The sequence below is a fragment of the Cricetulus griseus genome (assembly GCF_003668045.3).
Source record: "Cricetulus griseus strain 17A/GY chromosome 1 unlocalized genomic scaffold, alternate assembly CriGri-PICRH-1.0 chr1_0, whole genome shotgun sequence".
Classification (NCBI taxonomy): domain Eukaryota; kingdom Metazoa; phylum Chordata; class Mammalia; order Rodentia; family Cricetidae; genus Cricetulus; species Cricetulus griseus.
In genome coordinates this window covers 236,571,246-236,593,663 of record NW_023276806.1, presented here as the reverse complement: position 1 = coordinate 236,593,663, position 22,418 = coordinate 236,571,246, and the positions used below count along the sequence as shown (strand labels likewise).

Sequence of the window (22,418 nt, the reverse complement as noted above, 5' to 3'; positions counted from 1 at the left end):
GTGTACTGGCATCATTTAAGATCCTCCAGCAATAAATTTTTGCCATAATTGTCTTTCCACAGGCCTTGAGTTTTAAATGAAGGTCTCTCACATGCTTAGTTAGCAGCCTAATACTGTACTACATCCCCAAACAGACCCTTATCTTAAACTACACACAGATGTAGGGGGATGTATGTGTGGATAGCCTGATTAGACAGATGCCCAAGAGGTGACTGACAGACAACAATGGTGTAATATATACAGATGAATGTGGCTCTTTGATTACATGACATTTTGATATCTTCACTGTCCAAGCTGAACTTAATGGCTTTGTCCTCAATCATAAGATGACTAAATGTGAAGATTATACCTTGTTCTTACATCATTCGCTAGGTCATTAAATCAGTTGCTATTTAAAAAAAATGATAATTCTCCCTATCTGCTTCTCCTAATTACATAATCATGACAGTTCTATTTGGAACTATACCTTGAACTTTGAAAAGGTACCTTCTGTAGGCCACCTTCTACTTTTAATTGGTCTGCTTAGTTTTTGGCAAATAAACAGAAGTTCAGAAGAGGAAAGAAAAGTCAGGTGAGGAATTTCTTCCCTTAGATTGGCATATTGGCAGGTGTATGTCACATTTTCTTCTTTTTTTTTCCTTTTTTTGTTTGTTTGTTTTCAAGACAGAATTTCTCTGTGTATCTTTGGAGCCTGTCCTGGCACTAATTCTGTATACCAGGCTGGCCTCAAACTCATAGATCCATGTGCCTCTGCCTCCCAAGTGCTGTGATTAAAGGTGTGTGCCACCAACGCCCAGCTGTCACATTTTCTTGATTAATGATTGATATGGAAATGCTCATCCAACTGTGTGCAGTTCGACCCCTGAGCAGGTAAGTGATGCTAGGTCCTGGGTTGTATGAAAGTGATTAATGTTTGTTATGGCAGGGCTCACACATTGTGGACAGTGCTACTCATGGGCAGGTGGATGAGCCTAGGTTGAAAAAAAAAAAAAAAGCAAAGGAAGTAAAACATGTAAAACAAGGCAGTCAAAGCTTTTCTCCATGGCCCCCACCTCACTTCCTGACTCTAGGTTCTTGACTTTAGTTCCTGTCTTTGTTACCATGAGATGGATTGTGTAAAACAAACAGGTGCTTTTCTCCTCTAAGTTGCCTTTGCTTTGTATTTTATCACAGAAGTAGAAATCCAAGCTAGAATATTTATAATTCAAGAAGACATTCCAATTTTTTCAAGTACCATCTTGTCTTAGCCTACAGTATATAATTAAACATCTACACTACTATACATTTTACTGCAAAGGTTACATGTTTCTCATACTGCATTTCTTGTGTTATTGTGAGTGTCCTAAAGTTATTGCATTTCATTCATTGTTTTCTGTACTGTATATTTTTATGTCAACCTGACCCAGGCTAAAGTCATTCAAGACAAGGAAACATGGAATTAGGAAGTAACCTCTTTAAGACTGGGCTGTAAGGAAGTCTTGTAGAGCATTTGTTTAAATTATCAGTTGCTGAGGAAGGGCCTAGCCCATTATAAGTGGTGCCACCTGGGTTGGTGATCCCAGCTTTGATGAGAAATCAAGCTGAGCAAGCCTTGGAGAGCAAGCCAGTAAGCAGCTCCCCTCCATGGTCTCTGCATCAGCTCCTGCCTCCAGGTTCCTGCACTGCTTGAGTTCCTGCCTTCACGGATGATGATGAACTGTTATATTGGAGTTGAAATGAAATAAAACCTTGCCTCCTCGAGTTGCTTTTGCCCATGATGGTTTAGGTAACCCTAAACTAAGATGGAAATTGTGTGAATAGTAGGGCGTTGCTGTGACAGCCTGACCATGTTCGGGGGAGGATTTAGAAGGACATTGGAACTTTGGGCAAGAAAAGCTACTGAGTGTTCAAAGATTGGTGAGCTGTTCTGTGGGAATTTGGAGGAGTATTGAGAGAAGCACAAGTGATGGAGGCTTGGCTTGTACCATTCAAGAATGAAGTTTGAGAATTACATAAAGATCAACAGAGTTGTTGTATATGTGCTATTTTGGGTTAAGTTTCTGGTTTTCTAAGCAGCTGGGACTGAAGAATCAGCTGTGATAAATAAGAGACCAGCACCACGGTAATGAAACTTTTGCTTTACTGGGACAATTGAAGCTGGTTAACTGGAGCTGAGACATTAGCAGTGATTAAAAAGAAATGAGCATCCCTGAGGTGAAATCTCCTTAGAAGTGTTTCCTGAGAGTCAACAGACAGAAGCTATGTTGCAAAGGTGATCAAAGGTTGTACCTTACTCTAGCCGCTGAATTTGGTAATGTAAGAATTTTGAAGGCATGAAGGAATTATGGAAGGCAGCTGAGGTTTGCCCCTGTGAGAGGCCAGGAGGCCATTAGTGAAGGTTCAGCCACAGTGACTGTTGCATACCCAGGATTAAGTGGGTCAATCAGAGTATTTGAGGTTTGGGAACATGAAGAGATTCTAGGAGAGGCTATAAGTGAAAAGTGCAGCCTGGTTTTAGCAATAGACCCCAGCATTTTGGAAATGCCAGTACCATGGGATGACCACCAAGAATAGCAGCAGCTGTGGAGCAGAGACTACCTGTGCTTAGAAGAGAAGTTGTTCTTGCTGCAGAAGAGTACCGAGCCTGAGAAGTGAAACTAGACACTTGGAGGATCCCAGAAGACCATAAGTGAATCATGTATATTAGATGTTCAGTTTGGTTGTACTGACTATGACTGTGTCCTGGTTCTTCCTCCTTGAAATAAGAAAGTATTAACCTTATTTTTTATTTACTAGAACCTCATAGCTGAGGGACTTTTGGTTTTAGTAAAGAGAGTTTGGATGTTAAAAGAGGCTTTGGGATTTTTAAAAAGGTTGATTTTTAAAAATATTATATTCTTATTTTATTTGCATTGGTGTTTTGCCTGAAAATATATCTATATGTGTGTTAGGTCTTAGCGTTACAGACAGTTATTAGCTGCCATATAGGTGCTGGGAATTGAAAACACATCCTCTGGAAAAGCAGTCAATGCTCTTAACCACTGAGCAATCTCTCCAGCCCTGAAGGCTGAATTTTTAAGGTGGATTTGTAAGATCATGGACCTTTTAAGGTTTGTAAAATGTTTTATGTTGTGATGTTATATTAATGTGTGGTCTTGGGGGTGAACAAGAAAGGAAAGATTATGACTTTACAGTGATGTGAGTGTGTGTCAAGTTAACAAGGAGTCAATTGTACTGGATAGTTTTATGTCAACTTGACACAAGTTAGTCATTTGAGAGAAGGGAACCTCAATTAAGAAAATATCTCTGTAAGATTTGTTTGTAGGCAAATCTCTAGGGTGCCTTCATTAATGGTAGAGCTCACCCCTTAGTGGGTGGTGTCATCCTTGGGCTGGTGGTCCTGGGTTTTCTAGGAAAGCAGGCTAAATTAGCCAGTGGGAGCAAGCCAGTAAGCAGCAATCTCCTCTCCCTCATGGCCTCCGCATCAGCTCCTACCTATAGGTTCCTGGCCTGTTTAAGTTTCATCTTTCAATCCCTTTGAAGATGAACTGTTATATGAGAATGTGAATGAAATAAACACTTTCTACCCAGGTTTATTTTGGTCATGGTGTTTCCCCACAGCAATGGTAACTCTAAATTAAGTTTTCCAAGTTGGATTCTGGCTTATATCAAATCTTTAGTAAATCACTGAATGAATAAATAGAAAGTGATATTTCACTGTTTATATGTGGCAATAATTTGAGTTTATACTGATTGAGATTATTGAAAACATTTCTTTCTTTGTTGTTGTTGTTGTTTGAGATAGCGTTTCTTGGTGTTGACTTCTCTGGCCTCACACTCACAGTGATCTGCCTGCCTCTGCCTCCTGATAGCTGGGATTAAAGGCATGTGCCACCACCACCAAGCCTTGCAACACATTTCTAAGAGAGAAAGTTTGTATGGTGTTAGGTTAATCTTACATAGTTTTGTGATTGTTTTAGGTTTTTATTGGATTTTGCAAGGCAATAGCATTCCTTTTAGCATGATGGGCTTGTTTAGACAATACTACATGAATGTAGTCTTTGCTTAGTTCTTAAGAAGTTGATATGAACAAAATGTCTTAATGTTTGAAAACACCTTTCTTTTCTTAGAACTATCATTTGCTTTCCAAGAATACAGTAGAAAGTGGCAGTTCCTGTGGTAGAGTCAATTGCTTTGGGTACTGATGTACGCCTGTATAGAAGCACAATTATGTGGAAACTTTGGATTCATTCAGAAGTCATAATTATAATGTGTATGGGATTACACTGGCTGTCCTTACCAGATCTGTCCATTGCATGCAAACTCATCTGCCTTATCAGTTCCATCAGAAATTGTTAATCCATCTCTTTTTTGTCTTTTAAGTTACCCTACAATAAATTTCACAGTTTTACTATATCTCAGTGCTCCTACCTCACCATAACTTACATAGATTTCCCAAATTTTTCATTATTTTAAAAAATCCGAAACTACTTAATAGTTAAATCTTTTTTTAAAAATAATGGGGTTTTCTATTTAGTAGTCTATATAAGGATACACAGTAAAATTATTTCTTTCTTAGTTTGTATTGAAATGAAAACTCACCTTGGGATTCTTTTTAAAGTTCTCATGAAGAATACAATATTGTCTTTATTTGGGCATTAAATCTATGTGTGTTATAAGAAGTAAATTGTCACTGAGAGTTAAATTTTCATTTAAGGTATGGAGTTTCTTCTCCAAATTTGTCATAAATATCATCAAACTAATGAAACATACCACAGTCAAAACTAAATAATTCAACAGAATCATTAAGAAGTAAATTTGTAAAACTATTCATGAATCCCATTTAAACCTTAATCATATCTTCTATGAAAATTATTTGAAATAGTTGTTATTTATAGTTATTTATGCCTACTTTTACTAAATCAAACTATGGTGACTTATGGTAATGGCTCAATGCATAAAGTCCTTACCTTACAGGAATAAAGACAAACCTGAGTTCAGATCCCCACTACCCATATAAATAGCTGGGCACAGCAGTACCTTCCAGTAACCTTAGTTCTGCAAGTGTGGGAAAAGGTGGATCAGGGATTTACTGGACAGCCACGCTCACTGGACTAAGACATATTCCAGATTCAGTAAGACAAAGACAAATACATCCATATACATACATACATATGCATAGAGTTACAATACACACCCACAGCCACATGTGTGCACACACATACACACATATACACAAGACTGATCAGTCTTATGAAGAGCACAATATCTCAACATCTTGAAATATTTGAACCACCCAGATACAAAATATTTTTTATAGTGAGAGTGAGAATGAGCAAATAAAGTTTCAGGATTGAGGAGAATATCTGTTATAATTCACAATTCCTGGTTTGAAAAACATGTTTGGCAAATCCATGATTTTATCATTACCTATCACATAATGAATATACTGGATTGTGTGATCTGTTCTAAAGGTTTTACTTTGGACATCTTTTTCTTTCCCTATTTTTCCCAGCTGTAAGCACAAGATGTACCTTGAAAGGCTGCCAAATACCAGCATCATTATCCCATTTCACAATGAAGGCTGGACCTCACTCCTACGGACCATACACAGTATAATTAACCGAACCCCAGAGAGTCTGATAGTGGAAATCATTCTAGTCGATGACTTCAGTGATAGAGGTAAGCTGCACTTGTAGTATTTTATCTGAGTCTGTAATTGCACATACTTGTGAAAAGTGAAAGATGGTGAGATGGCCTTTTTTTCATCCCATCAGAAAGATGATCATGATGTTTTATGTGTGTTGTAACTGCAGAAAAAAATGTTGGCCAATTGCAAAAGGAACACAATGAGAAGCTACTAGCTTTGTAGGTGTTGTTGGTAATAAATTTACATTGCATTCTATTGAAAATCAGACATCACAAGGGAAAATAACTCAAGCTCTGCTTCCAGGCATGATAAACCTGGAAACTATGTTGTTAAAGGCACATGCTAATAGAGGGTTATTCTAGGAAGTCTCCAAAGTGTGTTTCTATTTCTGAATAGTATTGTGCTTTGTTGTTTACCAGTTTGAAGCATTCTTCAGGGTATGCTTGTATGACTTCACAAAAAATACAAGTTACAAGGGATACAAATAAATATTTATACTTGTGATTTCATGTTTTTATCATGTCTGAGCATCACAGAAACAATTTGTTATAGCAGCATAAAAGAAAACCTGACACAATATTCATGATTACCATCTAGGTGAAACACAGTTTGACTCATAAGGCAGGGTGTCAAATTATAAAATGTTTGTTGAGTGTTGGAATTCTTAAATTAGAGTTGGTTGAAATAGGGAATTAACAATGATGAGGTAGGAAAGCACATCTTGATGTTAATAAAATGATGAGGAAGAGGTTTGAAGATATTCATGTATTTGTGAATATAGATTTCCATATCATAGTTTACTGCATACAGGTGCTTTAATCAACATGATATCTGCAAGAAAGTGTAGCCATAGATTATCTGTGTCTGTATTATTATTTCATCTCAGAAGAAAACCCATCCTGAAATCATAAGGCTGAAGTGTTGTTCTGGAAATTGCATCTACAACAAAGCACAATATTTTTTGAAGCATTTAAAAGTTACATAGATGAGTACTTTTCAGGCTAGATTGAGAAGGATTGACTTGAAATACTGATGAGAGGATTGCTGAAGATCAATAGGTTGTGGGCTTTATATGTCAAAAGTGAGCAAAATCAATATTATTCTTTTCTGGTGAAAGTGGCCACTTTGGTCATTTCTGTTGGGTTTTCCAGAGGTTTCTCCATTCTGTTGCTTAGGATCAGTATACACTTGATACTATCTCGGAATAAAATCCAATGTATAAAACTGCAATAGTCAGATATCTCTAAAAATTAAATAGCACAATATTTCATTTTTATTATAATTAATGTTAAAAGTTTTAAAGTAGCCATATTTATCTCAGATAAACATAAGCATTTAAATAAATCTAAAACTTTGTTTCTAAAAAGTAAAATTACAATAAAATCCAGGGTTGCAGATCACCAAACGAATGGTCTTTAAGGTTGGCTGGTCACAGATGATATTAGGCAGTGTATGTGTGGGTGATTTTCTGCATAATAAACTTTGTCGTGGTAAACTGTTTATTATGTTAGAATTTTTACCCTGTGGTACTAAACTAGGAAATGCATGACAGTAAAATAATGTGACTTTTGAGCATAGTTTGCAGAATATGTTCAGACACATTTCAATTGAAATGCTAAAATGAAGGGAATCAATGGTATCTAAATTTTTAGCTCCAAATTAACCTTGTCTTTGGTGCAGTAGTTACTTTAAAGTACCCACTTTTCTACTGTTAGTATGATTAGTGGTACAGATGTCAAGCAACAGAAACAGGGCCAGTTAGGACAGCATCGGTGACCTTTTTCTTCATAACTGGACATTCAGAGATTTCACTTAATAGTCTATTCATTCTATTACTTTTTATTTTTAGACTATCTATTTTTATTTTTTTTGGACTATTTTATCACAGCCCTTCCCCTTTCTTCAGTTTTACCCAAATGTGTCCCACCCCTACCCAGTCAATTTTATGTTCTCCTGTCTCACTCTCTCTTCATCTCTCAAAAAAAAAGTAGCAATGGCAATACAACAAAATGTGAAAATCCAGAACAAACAAACAAGCAAACTTAATAAGACAAAACGAAAACCAAGACAAAAGTCACACTTAAAAGACAAAGAGTCTATTTTGTTCTTGCCCACTATTCCTGAGTATGGGGCCTGCCCTTGGCTGTGGTTGATATACCCAGTAGCTCTCAATGGAAAAAATCTAGCTATAAGCCACATTTTGAAATGAAATGCAAAACTAAATGTTGAAAGAAATGAATGACAAAAATGCTTCTATAATCTTACATTTTACACTTATGAAATTATATGAAATAGGAAAATGCCTTTTTCCATATTTTTGTTTGGGATTATGATATCTTTTAAAATTATTTTGGTATATATTATAATCCTGTATTACATACTGTAATCTTACTATCAACATTGAGTACATCAGTTAACTTTTCAGAGCCACACCCATTCTATCAAAGGGAGAGAATGGTATGTCTCCTCATGTAAGTTATGATGAAGGTGTGTCATGAGTGGTCACATGACCGGGTGAAGCATGGAATAAACACCTGAGCCATTGACTACATCTGTTTGCTTGTATCATGTACTCCCAAATAACTCTAAAATGGTCTCCATTCTTTTGCATATATTTGTAATTTCATCAAATATACTCCATAAAGCTGATATTTATCTACCTATCTCTCTATTCATCTCTCATCTAGCTATTTCCAGAAACAATTTATTTGGAACACATATGATGACTAATTATGGTAATTCATAAGTTTTGGAAACTTTTGGAGCACCTAAACAGAAAATATTATCCATATGAGACTACTAATATGTAGACAGGAGCTACTTCTATCACTCTTTGAACTTGATATATCTATATTACAGACATTCCATTAATGCTATTATTATATGATTAATAGCATACAGATAATATATGTATATATATATATATATATATGATATATCAGCATCCCTTAGCTTTTTTATAATTTCATAAACTACAACCTTATGTTATTTTTTTTACAAACTCTTTAAAACTCAGAAAAAGTAAGCTAGACAAATTTAAAATTTGTAAAGATATAGGGTATCTGCTGGTTTCCTGGAGGAAATTATTTCTGAAATTTTACACTTTATTTACAGTAATACATTCCAGTCCTAGTTCCTTTCCATATGCAACCTCACTGCTAACCAGCATACATCTTCTGGATATTCTGCAATGTCCTTCAGCCAAAGGCAATAAAAGTTTGACAAGACTTAATCAAAATTCCCTGCCCTATATATTAGGTGCTCACTGTCAATAGAATAGTGACATATAACAAAAAATGAAGGATGGCAATATTTTAGCTATGTTCATAGTTCATGTATATCAATTGGATACTCCTGTTTCTAATGCATACATGTATTACAATAATTGGCAAATTCTGTTATAAAGAAAACACTAAAATATCATGTAGTTATGAATAATTCTGCTTTATTAGTGTATGGTTTTCTCAAAATCCTGCCCAAGTAGGATTGACCTAGTTCTCAAAAGTTATTTTTTCAAGTCAGTAGCCCACCCAGGAGTTCTCAGTTCAGGAACTCTTTGCAAAGCAAGACTGGTGAAAAATCTTTTGTTTTCATCTCAGAAAATAAGCATACTATCTCTAAAATGTTGCATTGGAGGCCTGCAGGTAAACTTTCAAACAACCCCTGCTCTGGTTTTACTATTTAATTCTCATCTTCCTGTAGTGAGCGAGTGTGTAGCTTTGTCCCAACCAAGCTCCTAGAAATACGTTTTACAACTTAACTGGAGGCCTATAACAAGGTTTCATGATGGCTTTAAAGCAGGAGTAATCCTGGGCTTATCTCCAAATTCCAGGCAACCTTAGCAGCATCCCCATGGAAACTGTTAAAATGTGTGAAATAAGCTGGGGCTTATCCTCAGAGATTGAGTGTGTTTGAACCTGACAATTCTGTAAACTTCATATTCTCACAAGTTCAAGTTAGGGGTAGTCACATGAGGACCACAGACACATTTCTGTCAACATAACATACGTGGAAAGGTTTCACTGTGCATGTAGGAATACACACAAAAGCGCAGCTACACATACACACACTTAAATGTCAATGCCCTTGCTTGTTTCCAGCTTCTTTGTGAACCCAGGTAGATATCTCCCATTTGTGTTTCACAGAGAACTATTTTTCTCTGTGTGCTGGATGAGAGGAAAGAACACAGACATCAACTGCTTTTACAGGATGGCAATTATGGCAAATTTGAAGAAATCCAACTTACTCTTCCTCTGGTTCTCTAGAGTGTTGTGGGACATTTGTTTACACTATATGAAGATGTGTCTGAGTTTTGCCTCACCTGCCTAAGGCACCTGATTGTTTTAATAAAGAGCCGAATGGCCAGTTGCTAGGCAGGAGCAGATAGGAACAGTGGGAAGAAGAGAGGCAGGTTTTCACCAGCCAGACATGGAGGGAGGTGAGAATTCAGAATGGAGGAGAGGTAAAGAGCCTTGCAACAGAATGTGGATTAATAGAAAGAGGTCCATTTAAGTTACAAGAGCTAGTTGGGAACAACCCTAAGCTAAGGCCAAGCTTTCATAATGAATAAGAAATCTCTGTGTGATTATTTGGGGACTGGTGGTCCAAAGAGAGTTCGACAAGAAAGACATGCTACACTAGACTGTTGCTGCCAAAAGTGTGACCTATGGCTTAGCAGCTTCACCATAATCTTTAAGCTTTGTAGAAACACAAGATCTCAGGTCTTTAAATGAATTAAACTCTTACTTTCTTTCTTTTTTTTTTTTTTTTTTTTTTTTTGGTTTTTCGAGACAGGGTTTCTCTGTATAGCTTTGGAGCCTATCCTGGCACTCGCTCTGGAGACCAGGGTGGCCTCAAACTCACAGAGATCCGCCTGCCTCTGCCTCTGGAGTGCTGGGATTAAAGGTGTGTGCCACCAACGCCCAGCCTAAACTCTTAATTCAATCAGTGCAATTTCACATTAATTAAGGTATGAATCACTGTCTTGAGTCTCAAGTTTAAAACTGAAACCCCATTGATAACATGGACGAATTAATAACATCCCTTTCAAAAGGTCTCCTTTGGAAAACATGTTTGTATATATGCTAATAAAAGCAAGGTTCTACCTGCTTGTAATACTGAGTACATATTAACATGAGATACTTAAGTCTAAAATGGTTAATACTGTCTCGTGTACTGTTAACCTATAATTTTTCTTTGATAGATCTTGGCATTTTCAGGAATTTGTGCACCTGTCTTACTTTCTCATGAAAAGATTATTAAGTGAATTTAAGCTCAGTGATAATACTTTGTTCTAGACCAATTTCTTCTTTTGTTTTATAAATAATATCTTCAACATACTGTAAGATTCTGTTACTATAGAATTAGTCAATAATTCTACATGCCAAACTCCAAAAGAGAAATGCATTTCTATATAGATAGATAGAATACTGTATATAAAACTTGTATGAAGATCCTCACTATCATAAAATCCCAGACCTCACTTTATTGTTTATAAAGCTCCAAAATAGCAGTAATATTTTTAATGACTTCATGAAAAATGGTGATGTATCCTGAATTTTAACATCCATTTTATATCGCTACTTTCAAGTGTGTATTAGATTACATTTCCATGAGTAAACAAATCAGCCAGCACAAGCTTCACAACTACTCAGAGTGGAGTGATATAATCAATGTGAGAAGCTTGTGAAATATATGAAGAATATCAATGTTTTTCTGTTTTACATTATGAAATGCTAATGTTAAAATACATATAAAACTTCTGAGATGACAGTCAACAAAAAATAGTTTAGTGCTGGCATTCCATCAGCAATTCCACTAGACCATGAGACAAGTACTCTTTATGTGAAAACTAGTCTATCTTGGAATTATGTAGATTTAATATTATATTTAATTTTTTTAGAATAATTTATTGTATATCAAAATATGATATCAAACTCAATACTGATAAGTAGTAACAATGAAGCAAATTTTACAAAGTACAACTTTTTGCCTTTCTATTTAGTTATTCAAAATTGTTCACTGAGAAGCTGAAAAAATTGTTCTGATATCTGATGTTTGCAGATCATATACCATGGAATGGAAGCATATAGGTAGTTTTAGTAAACTGACTTTTTAAAAAATCAACCAATTCACCCTTCTCACTCTAAGAGATCCTGGATATTAAGTGGCATTGCTTTCTATCACCATAAATACAATTGTAAAGCAGTAACAGGCTCTCAAGATCAAAAGAGGAGGAAAAGCAAGAAAAATTACAAAAAATACACAACTCATAAGTAGGACTATTTTGCATTCATTAAATATGAGTATTATCTCCCAGTTGGAGCCTGTTTCAAATAGAATTTGAGTCAGAGGACCTACAGTGTTTTCCATTTGTGTGTGGGGGGAGAGGGGTCAGGGGGTGAGCTTCTCTCCTTCTTAATTTTAGGTTAATCACCTTATCAAATACAATGCCTAGGTATACAAAAACAACAAAATTAATGAATTATACATCGTGGTTGAGCCTTGTCATTACCTTCAACTTAGAGTAGCTTCTGGTTTTCCTCTTTTTCTTCTGATCTGCAAATGTGGTAACCCCGTAGTTTCAGGAGTGTTCTGAGAATTAAAACTATCCAGTCCTCATGATATGACTGAAATGCTTTCTTTGTCCTCACAGAAGTCTTTATAGGTAGGTTCTCACTTTACAGACTAGGATAGGGTTCTTCAGATATTACTATAGTATATGGACTGGCCTCTATGAGACAGACAATAACAATAGTCATATGGAGATAATACTCTATTCATTTCTAACAAAAATAATATTTTTTACTTAAATGCAGCTAGTCTCATTTTTTGTTATTTTAGTATTTATGTGAAAATATTTAATGTGGTTGTCAGAATGCTTTCATCACAATGCGATGCATCTAGGCTACTTTTGTCACAGATATAGATATTGTGGAAAAATATGAGATTGAATGAAGTAATACAGTCAAAAGGCACAATGTAAATTCTACTGCTAGCACATATTTTTGAAAATTAAATATTTCACATAGAATTCAAACAAATTCCCTAACTAGAATTTATTCTAATTTCTCTGGTATTTAAAAAAATCAAAGTACATCAATAAATTTGATCTCTCATATATATATCATTATCAATATTTTGTTTTTATGGTAATATTATATTCTTGAATACTAGTTCTGAGTAAATTAAATCCTTCAGTTTTGAAGGACACTAATGTCTGACATTTACTATTTCAGCCTCAAAGACCATGTATCTGAACATACCTCTCTGAACTGAGTCTATCCAGGCCTCATGTTTTAAACTAGTACATGTAAAGGCAGGGAAAGGAATTAGATCACTAGTGGATAAGCTGATATGGCTTTCCTATGGCTTTTCTGGAGGGAAATTCTACATGGTTGAATTAATATGGATTTGGCATGAGAAGCAATGTGTTCTTTTTCTAAAGCAAAACTGTTTCAGCTCACCAGTGTCACAAAGGCATGACTTCCTCAAGAAAATAAATCGTGCAATTCATTTTATGGCAGATTAAATCCCATTTATTTTCCCTGCAGACAGCTGTTTTGAATAGACTGTCACTTGTGTGAAACCATTTTGTGGCTGTTTAGCTTCAGATCTTGGGCAGGCATAACTTTCTCTGATGAAATAAAAGGTTATGTTTTATGATTGTCCCTCCTGTCAGCAAAGCCTGGCTTGTGAGCTTTGATAATACAGTGTTCCATATTTCAAGCTGCTCTTTTGATGTCCAAATATCCATCTACTCTTGATTTTCAAAAATGCATGAATAAAATACAAAATAAAGCCCACAAAATACAAATATTTCCTCCTTCATTCTGAAGTATAACACTTACTTGAGTAATTATTCTTTTGGCATTCAAGATTTGTTGATTAAATGATACATTTGAACATTTAATTAACCTGTGTTTATGAGATAGGCAATTAAGAAAATTCTTCTGATAGGAAGGAGATGCTTCATGTCAACTGAGTGAACTTACCACACGGGAATGATAGACTCATTGAGGAGAGAAAGAATTTCCTACTGATATGGTGTGTTTGTGACGTTTAATAGATGGTAAAGAGACTCAGAAAGCCAAAGTTCCACTTTTTTTTTTACACACTGTTGCAATTTTCTATGCTCAGATCAATGGTAAACTAAACGAAGCTGGATAGAATTTATGCTTCAATTTGTAAGTCTTCCTTACTCTGTAGTTTGTTTCTAGGCATCTAAGTGTAAGAAATTAGAACATTTTTGATAACTATCTTTAACTTAATAAAATGATATTATAAATATAGACACTCTAGATAATTGGATCTAATTTATTTTCACCTTATCATCCCAATAATAGAAACTATAATTTTGCTGTGTGTATACACAAATGTGGGAATAGAGGACGCCTGAGAATAATCATGACTTGCACACAAAACTTCTAGTATCAACAGTGGCCTTCCAGGACTGCAGGGGGCCAATCAGAGTGATTCTCTTAGAAAAATCAATGTTTCTAGCAGGCTGAACAGCTCTCAGAGAAATGAAGTGGCTCATAAAGTAGACTTAAAAATGTTCCTTTAACTTCACAATATGATATAAAATCAAACTAATGATTCACATGAATGGTTCTAGGCTGAGTCATTGTAGGTCATGGGATTTTGTCTTTTTTTGTGAATAGACAAAGGCATTTTTCCAAGCCTTCTTCACTTCTATACTGCAATAAGATCTTGCAAAAGTTCCCAGACTCTAAAAGTTATTTGGGAACAGAGAAGTGTGTTGGGAATAAAGGTAGAAGGAATGTCTATCATTGACTTAAATACATATTAGATAATCACTGTTTGCTTTTCAAACTGTTTTATCTTGCCCTAGAAGACCTAGAAGACTACACTGAATGAATGATTTTAGATTTAATTTTCTATTTGTTTTTAAGTTGCCAGTGGCTTTCTGACCTCACCAAAAGCCTCATTTTGACATCATATCACTATAAAAGCTACTAAATGTTAGCAACTGAGAGAAAGGTAAAAAACAAACCAAGAATGATTTATAAGCTGAATAAAATATAGCTTATATCCTATCATTTTGCTGTGTGTGTGTGTGTGTGTGTGTGTGTATTTGCACAAATGCACATGTACACTTGGAGGCCAGACATTGATACCTGGCATTTCTTTTGATTAGGCTTCAATTAACTTTCCAAGACCAAGTCTTTAGCTAAACCTGGAACTTGCATATTTGTTAGGCTGGCCAGGCAGTGACCTCCAGGGATGCGCCTGTCTCTGTGTTCTCCATGTCTGGATTGTAGATAGTCTGTGATGCACAGTTTTTACATGAGTATTTGGGATGAAGACTCAGCTCCTTGGCTTGTATGGCAGGCACTCTACTGACAAAGCTACTACCCCATTCCAATTTTGACATATATATATATATATATATATATATATATATATATATATATATATCCATGTCCAACATAATGCATGCATATTGGTTGTCTTAAAGGTTTGGATACTTTTTCCCTCTGCTTTTACAAAGTTGAAACACTGCTTCATCAAAAATGGATGATAGTGCCTATGTACAGAACATTTGCATTTTATTTAAATATTTGTCTCTATTTATTCTGTATCACTCAGTGTTATGTATTTATAGATTCCTAGTATATAAAATACTATAATAAACAGGCTGAAGCATCTGAGCTAGAGATACTCTTCAATTACAAGTTTGGAAGTGGATTACAGAAACAATAGGATAGTGGTTCCCTTTAAAAAAATTAAGAAAGCCTATCTCCAGTAAATACAGGTATAATTAATACAATATAGAAATAAAGGAGTAAGGTTGTCCATGACTTCTTCATGCCAGTTCATTCTCAATGGTATAAGCCTTTGTAACATGCTCCCAGGATATACAGATTTTAATCCTCTTACCTGAATGATTTTCACAAAATGATGATGAAAGAAGTAATTGTGTAAGACTTGAGTCATAGCCAGGCAGTGGTGGCACACAGGCCTTTAATCCCAACACTGGGGAGGCAGAGGCTGGCAGATCTCTGTGAGTTAGAGGCCAGCCTGGTCTACATAGTGAGTATCAGGATAGGCTCCAAAGCAATACAGAAAAACCCTGTCTCAAAAAAACAAAAACAAAACACCAAAATAGCACTACAACAAAAAAGACTGGAGTCATAAAAGTGAGGTCCTTGTATACAAAAAGCAAATTTTATGCTCTAAACTCAACACACTTCTTTTTGAATCTGTGGGAAAATTCTGAGATAATACAAGTTCTTGTTTTAACAATCAGGGAAATAGCAATATGAGTTAGTGTGGGTTTGTTAAATTATGATCAAATATTATCCCAGATAGAGGTATGGCTTCAAAGCTCAGGTTTCCTTAGAGTCAGGAACTAAGCAGAGTGATCTGAAAATACTATGGCGATATATTGTTTATGATCTAATAAAGCTTGCCTGGAGAATCAAAATGCAAAGCTAGCCACAGCCATAGAGGTCAGGCAGTGGTGGTACACACCCATAATCCCAGCAGCCATACTAATTAGGCATATAAACTAGTCAGTGGTGGTACACATCTTTCATCCCAGAACTCAGGAGCCAGAGCCAGATGGCTCTCTCTGAGTTCAAGACCACCCAGGGCTATGAATAAAAGAATAACAGAGCTCATGCCTTCAATCCCAGCACCAGAGAGGCATATAAGGAAGAAACAAAGGGTCTCATGTGGCAATTGGTCTCCAGTCATATTGAGGAGAGCATTGAAGTCTAGGATTCTGAAGTTTGGTGGAGAGCAGCACAGTCTGGGGATGTAATCTGAGGTTCAGTAGATCACCCCTTTGGTCTGAGCATTGGTAGAAGTGAGAAATCTCTAGTGGCTGGCTGCTTCAATTTTAAAAGATTGATCACAAGGATTAGGGAGAGGGCTCAGTTGGTTAAGGGTTTGTCATCCATGAATGCCTGAGTTTTATTACCTTTGTCTTCATGTAAAGTCCAAGAAATATAGTATGTGCTTATAACCCAAGTTCTCTACTATGTTACTATGTGCATGTATGTGTAGGTGTGATATATATATATATATATATATATATATATATATATATATATATAATAAATGGTGCATCTCTATCTTTCCATGTAAAATCTGAGAAGTATCTTGAAGAAATCCAAAGCTGATACTATTATGATTCACAGTATAACATTTTTAGACTGTTTCCTGAAACCCTTTCATATCAGATTATCTCCACCTCTTGTTAGGCCTTAAACATCTCCCTGCAAAATCTGACTACAACTTAGTGTCCCCAAGTATAATGAGACTATTTACCTGTGCCACTTTATTTTACCAAGAAATAGAACTCCAAAGGAAAAAAAAAACAAAATGCAGTACCTTCAATTAAAGTAGTATCATTATTTGCCTAAAATGTGTCTTCAGAGTCTTGGGTTAAATATAATAAATCTACTATTTTTTTGGCTGAGCATTTATTGTCCTGTGATAATTTTTAATTCTAAGAGTATGGATTAGTATGGATTAATTAAAATTAGAAAAAATAAAATGGTTCCTTCTTTAAAACTGATTGTAGTAGCAGGATGACATGGTGTAAGAAAAGAAATACAGGTAAATATATATTCACCGTTTGTAATGTTAAAAGCTTCAGCACTATGTAGACTGCAAGAAGGACATGTTCCATACTTAATTATAACTGAAGTGAAACTTTAAGTTATACAGTAAGAATGTTCAATTAATGAATACAACAGAATAAAATCAGGACTATAAAAGACAGAGGAGGAAGAGGGGGGGATAAAAAGAAAAACACAGAGGGAAGACATAGTAGATAATAAATAGACAATATAGGTCATAGTTACATAGTTGATAGCTGATACATGAAAGAGATTGAAATAGATGACAAATGATTTAGATATCTAGATATATAGGTGATAGACAGACTGCCTGACAGACTGACTGACTAGACAGACAGACAGATACAGTCATAAAGACAGAATGGTAGATGGCTGGAAAGGTGACAGTAAAAACAAGCAAAATTAAACTAGGAAATAACAGGCCTATCTTCCTAAATGAAACTCTGGAGGACAGTCGTTGTAGCTTCCTGTGTTTGTTGCTAGTATGTCCTCAATGGCTAGAATATAAAATTGTGAGTACCAAGCTCATCTCCCCTGATCACATTAAAATATCATAAAGGAAAATAAAGTCTCTCTCCATCTTTGAAACTGCAAACAATGCTCTCAGCACTCACAGCTGCTGTGATGCTGTCTGGAGCCCTTCCTCACTCCAGAGCATCCCTATGCACAAACTTGTGAGATCATTGTCTAATGTGGGACATCTTTTCTTTACAAGATTTTACTGTGAGCCATGAGCACCTCCAAGTTTTAACTTTTAAGGAAGGACAAAAGTTCATAGAGTCCTATTAATTTGGTAACCTTGACAAAAATCAGAGACATTTTAAGAGCTTAAAAAGCTAGGCTGACCCACCTTTAGACATTGGGTATAATTGAAGACAATTTCAGCTTCCATTAAGAGCTTTGTTATGTACAGGCTCTGTCAAAAAAGAGGAAAAATGAGCTAAACCTCACAACACTGTGTAAGAGCAGCGACTCATCTGCATTCATTTCAGCTTGAAACCTGTGCACAGAGGATGTGAAACAATCATTTGACAGCTCATGTGCTTGCGATTGTTTTGCCTTCTGAAGACTTTCTAATCTTCTTTGTCCCCGCACTTATTCCCAAAGGTCATATGCCCACTACACATAATCAAATACTAAAGATCATATAGAAAACTACATTGATACTTCCATTTATTTGATCTAATTAGCAGAGTTAAAATGCATTGGTTAAATTCAAACTTTAGATGAACATGTTTAACCTAAGTCATTTCTTATAATTTTGTTTACTGAATCTAGCAGATCCTCTTTCAAAGAAGAGTGACCATGTCCACATGAGTGAGGCCTGAGTTATAAGCAAATAACATTATTTTCTTTTGAGACATTTAGTTATAATTGGGTGAAAAATGTTTGTGTTTGAGTGGAGTGTATGCGTGTGTGCATGTGCATGTGTCTGAGTGTGAGTGTGTATGTAGGTGTATAGGGGAGGAGAAAAAATAGAGTAGGGGAGGGACAAGGGAACAGGGAAGTTAGAAAGAAAACAGGAAGAGGTGGGGGTAGAGGAGGAAGAAGAGAACAATTAGAAGGAACAGAAAGAGGGAAAGACTTTTAGACTTCTCATGTTTTGGTTCCACCTCTCTACTTGTTCTATCTGTTAAATCATAGCTAGAATGGTTCTTTTCTTCCCATATTAGTCTTCTTTGTGAGTGTTCCTACGCATTAGTCATTAATGAGAGCTTTCTGCTGAGATCTCCTGACAGAACTGGGCTTCAGAAATTACACATACTTTAGAGTAGAACTTGTAAATTTACCAAGAGAACTAGACAGACTGACCCTGTTGAGGTGGTGATAATAACATTTCTATAACTGCATATGACCGCTTTTGGAGAACCTGCTTTAAACCATGTAAAGCACTGAGATCCTGTATGTCATTATGTACAACCTAATTAATTTAATTCATTTGTCATCATTTGCAGTACTTCAATGATCTGACTTACATGCCAGAAATTAGGACAAAGGTTGTGCTAACTATCCATTTTCTAAATTAACAGTTTTTTATCATGCATTGGTTTGCCATTTGGTACTTCTGCAAGCAAATGAACACAACCTTCTCTAATTAATATTTAATTGGTCCTATATGAATCTTAATTTTCTTATATATTATTTCAAATAAATTGATGTTGAATCACAGATATGTCTCATTAGAGTATTTCAGATTTTAAAACAACTTACCAACACTATTAACATGCTACAAAATTATAAAGACTGATTTTTCTGTATTATTAAAGATATAAAATGACAAAATGTTTGTGAGGTACCATTTGAGTTTCATAAAAAATCTGAAGAGAAATAGACCAACCAAAATGGTGTTTATAAATTCCATAAAAATTGTTAAATAGACAGTTTTCTATTGGCTCTGGGGATACACTAATATTATCTAGTAATAATAATAATATCATATACTAATACAGTGAACTGATGCTCTTCTATATATGCTGATCTGTAAGTGGTTTTAAGGTGGCAAATTACAAAATGAGGAAGGGAAAGGATGTGGCCTAGTGTTGAATGCCTAGAATACATCTTTCCGCAAAAGGGCCACCTAGGACATGTGCTGTATGTTATAAAATAAAGTTGCAATATGAAACTTCTTACATGGAAAAGAAACACAATGCTTGTATACTAATCTTATGATGCTGGAACATTTTTTAGTTGAGGAAGACAATTGTATCTTGTCTATCTATATTTTCTCCCCTGCAAAATGAGTTGCATATGCCAATAGGCAAATAAAGGCTACTAGAACAATGAAAAGATATCCCCTGTTTGTTCTAGAAATAGTGAAACACAAAATGAATGCTAATTATTTTGATAACTTCAACTTGTATATTCATCATGAAAATATTTGAAAGCAATCAGGAAAATGAAATACTATAGGTTTATTGGAATTGACATGAAATACACATTAAGATAATTCATAAAGATTTTTGCATTTTCTTGCATGATATTACTTTCTGTTCAAATGAATATATGTGATCACAATTTGTAGCTACTACTCTGGAAGTACTTTTCTTTATCCTAGGATCTTGAAGTTTGGTAGTTACATAAATTATACATTGATACCATAATGTGAGGAATATATATTACATTATGTTGATTTATAAAGTATGCATATTACCAGCCAAATTTTTGAAAAGTGTATCCCCTAAACAATGCACTATGAATTTGATGATATTCTTCTTATCTTTTATTTATATCAATATGATATTATGAATTCATTTTATTAAATATTTTATTTATTTTTTTCTTGATGACTTTATATAAAATCTTTTAATTGTCAGCACAAGAATGGGTCAGTCTATGACGGATATTATTTTGATGTCATTTAACTTTTGGTGTCTATGTTCTACTTTTCAATGTGAAAAAAAATATTCTTAACTTCAGCAGAGCTTTACATTTTCAGTGATACACCCCGATTAGCACAAGTTACCAATTTTAATGGTACTTCAAACCAAAAAAGCTCTTTCGTAAGGCTTATAAAACATAACCAATCTGTTAAAAAAAACCCATAGTATTTATCATAATGTAGAAATAATTTACAGTTTAATATAGTCAAACTTTCTTTTAGGGGTGGAATGGGAGGGATGGCTACATGTCAGTTTGGGACAATGGAGACAAAATATCTCATCAGGAGGTAATTTGGGTTTCTTTTGGTTTTAGTTTATAAAATTGCATTTTTCATTTGGTGTCTGCAATACAATGATAATGAGAACAAATTTTGTTTTGTGTTTACATAAATTAGAAGTGTAAAAGTTAAAGACATAATCTGAAAAATATAGGTATCATAATTAACAATTGACTTTTTTCATCATAATTTGTGGATTTGGGTTTCTGCCACTGATAGACAATGATAGTGAGTTCATGCTAACTACTATAAACAGCAATGCATTCAGTGAAGACTAATAAGCCTTTAATAAGGCACTCTAAATATTTCCATGACAGAATGTTGAAGACATTTATAACAACCTTCAGGATAAGTTGAATTACGGGTCTAAATGCCTTTCCACTGTTCAATGGCCTTTTACTTTTCTTTGTGAGAGAAATACATCCTCAAATCCATTGCCCATGTTTTGACTGTTTCACTGTTAAGTTGAGATGGGCCCCTGTATTTCTAAATACAAGAATATAATTGCTATGCAAACTGTAGCATTTGCAAGTACATTCTCACATTGTGTGCAGTGCTTTTATGTTCTTGATGTCATTAAATTACAAAGCTTTCTAGTATTTTCTCAGTATCCTCTTTCTTTCTCTTCCTCCTTCCTCCCTCTGTGTGTATGTGTTTGTAAGTGTATCTGTGTGTCTATGTGTGTCTGTGTGTGTGTGTGTGTGTGTGTGTGTGTGTGTACATATGAACACAGGTGCATGCCTTGTGCTTTTATGCTCTGTATATGCCAATAAAAGTTTATGAATAGCTACTCTGTGTTTTCTCTTCTGAGTATTATGTAATTTTAGAAAACACTTATAAGTTTTGATAAATTTGTGTTCGTTTTTCCTGTTGTGTGAGGTAAGGGTCCAAAGTCTTCCCCTTCTATACTTGTTTGCCCTTCCTACGCAACTGCTAAAGACTGCTCTTTCTCCATTGAATTTTCATAGAATCTAAATAAGCAAAATATAAACTAATAAATGGAAAGACAAATTTATTGACATTCAGGGTGTCCCTTTTGATCTTTATGAAGTACACAGTGTGATAATTAATGCAGTTTAGTAACAAATCAAATCAGAAAAATGTTCCCTTTGATTTTTAAACTTGTGAATTATTGCTGTGAGAACCCCTACATCACTGTATTCTCATGTACACTACAGAGTCAGCTAGCTAGAATGGGGAGCAACTGGATTATTCTCTACACATTGCCTTTAACCTGTGGAAAACAAAGGATTTCCATTATTAAATTACACACACACACACACACACACACACACACGTGTGTAATTCTAAAATTACATTACGTGTGTGTGTGTGTGTGTGTGTGTGTGTGTGTGTGTGTGTGTGTAAGAGAGAGAGAGAAAGAAAGAAAGAAAGAAAGAAAGAAAGAAAGAAAGAAAGGAAGGAAGAAAGGAAGGAAGGAAGAGGGGGAGGGAGTATTATGTGTACATGTATGTTTTGGGATTTGCACATATGAGGAGAGCAAAAGATGTTACTATTT

General features: G+C 35.1%; 1 protein-coding gene across 1 annotated transcript in view; it reads left to right on the top strand.

Moving 5' to 3' along the window:
• Window positions 1-22,418, top strand: part of Galntl6 (polypeptide N-acetylgalactosaminyltransferase like 6) — a 1,027,971-nt gene that overhangs the window by 460,115 nt on the left and 545,438 nt on the right. The window contains exon 4 of the mRNA XM_035451502.1: window positions 5,495-5,661. Coding sequence (XP_035307393.1) covers window positions 5,495-5,661 — 167 coding nt within the window. The remainder of the gene's footprint in view (window positions 1-5,494; window positions 5,662-22,418) is intronic.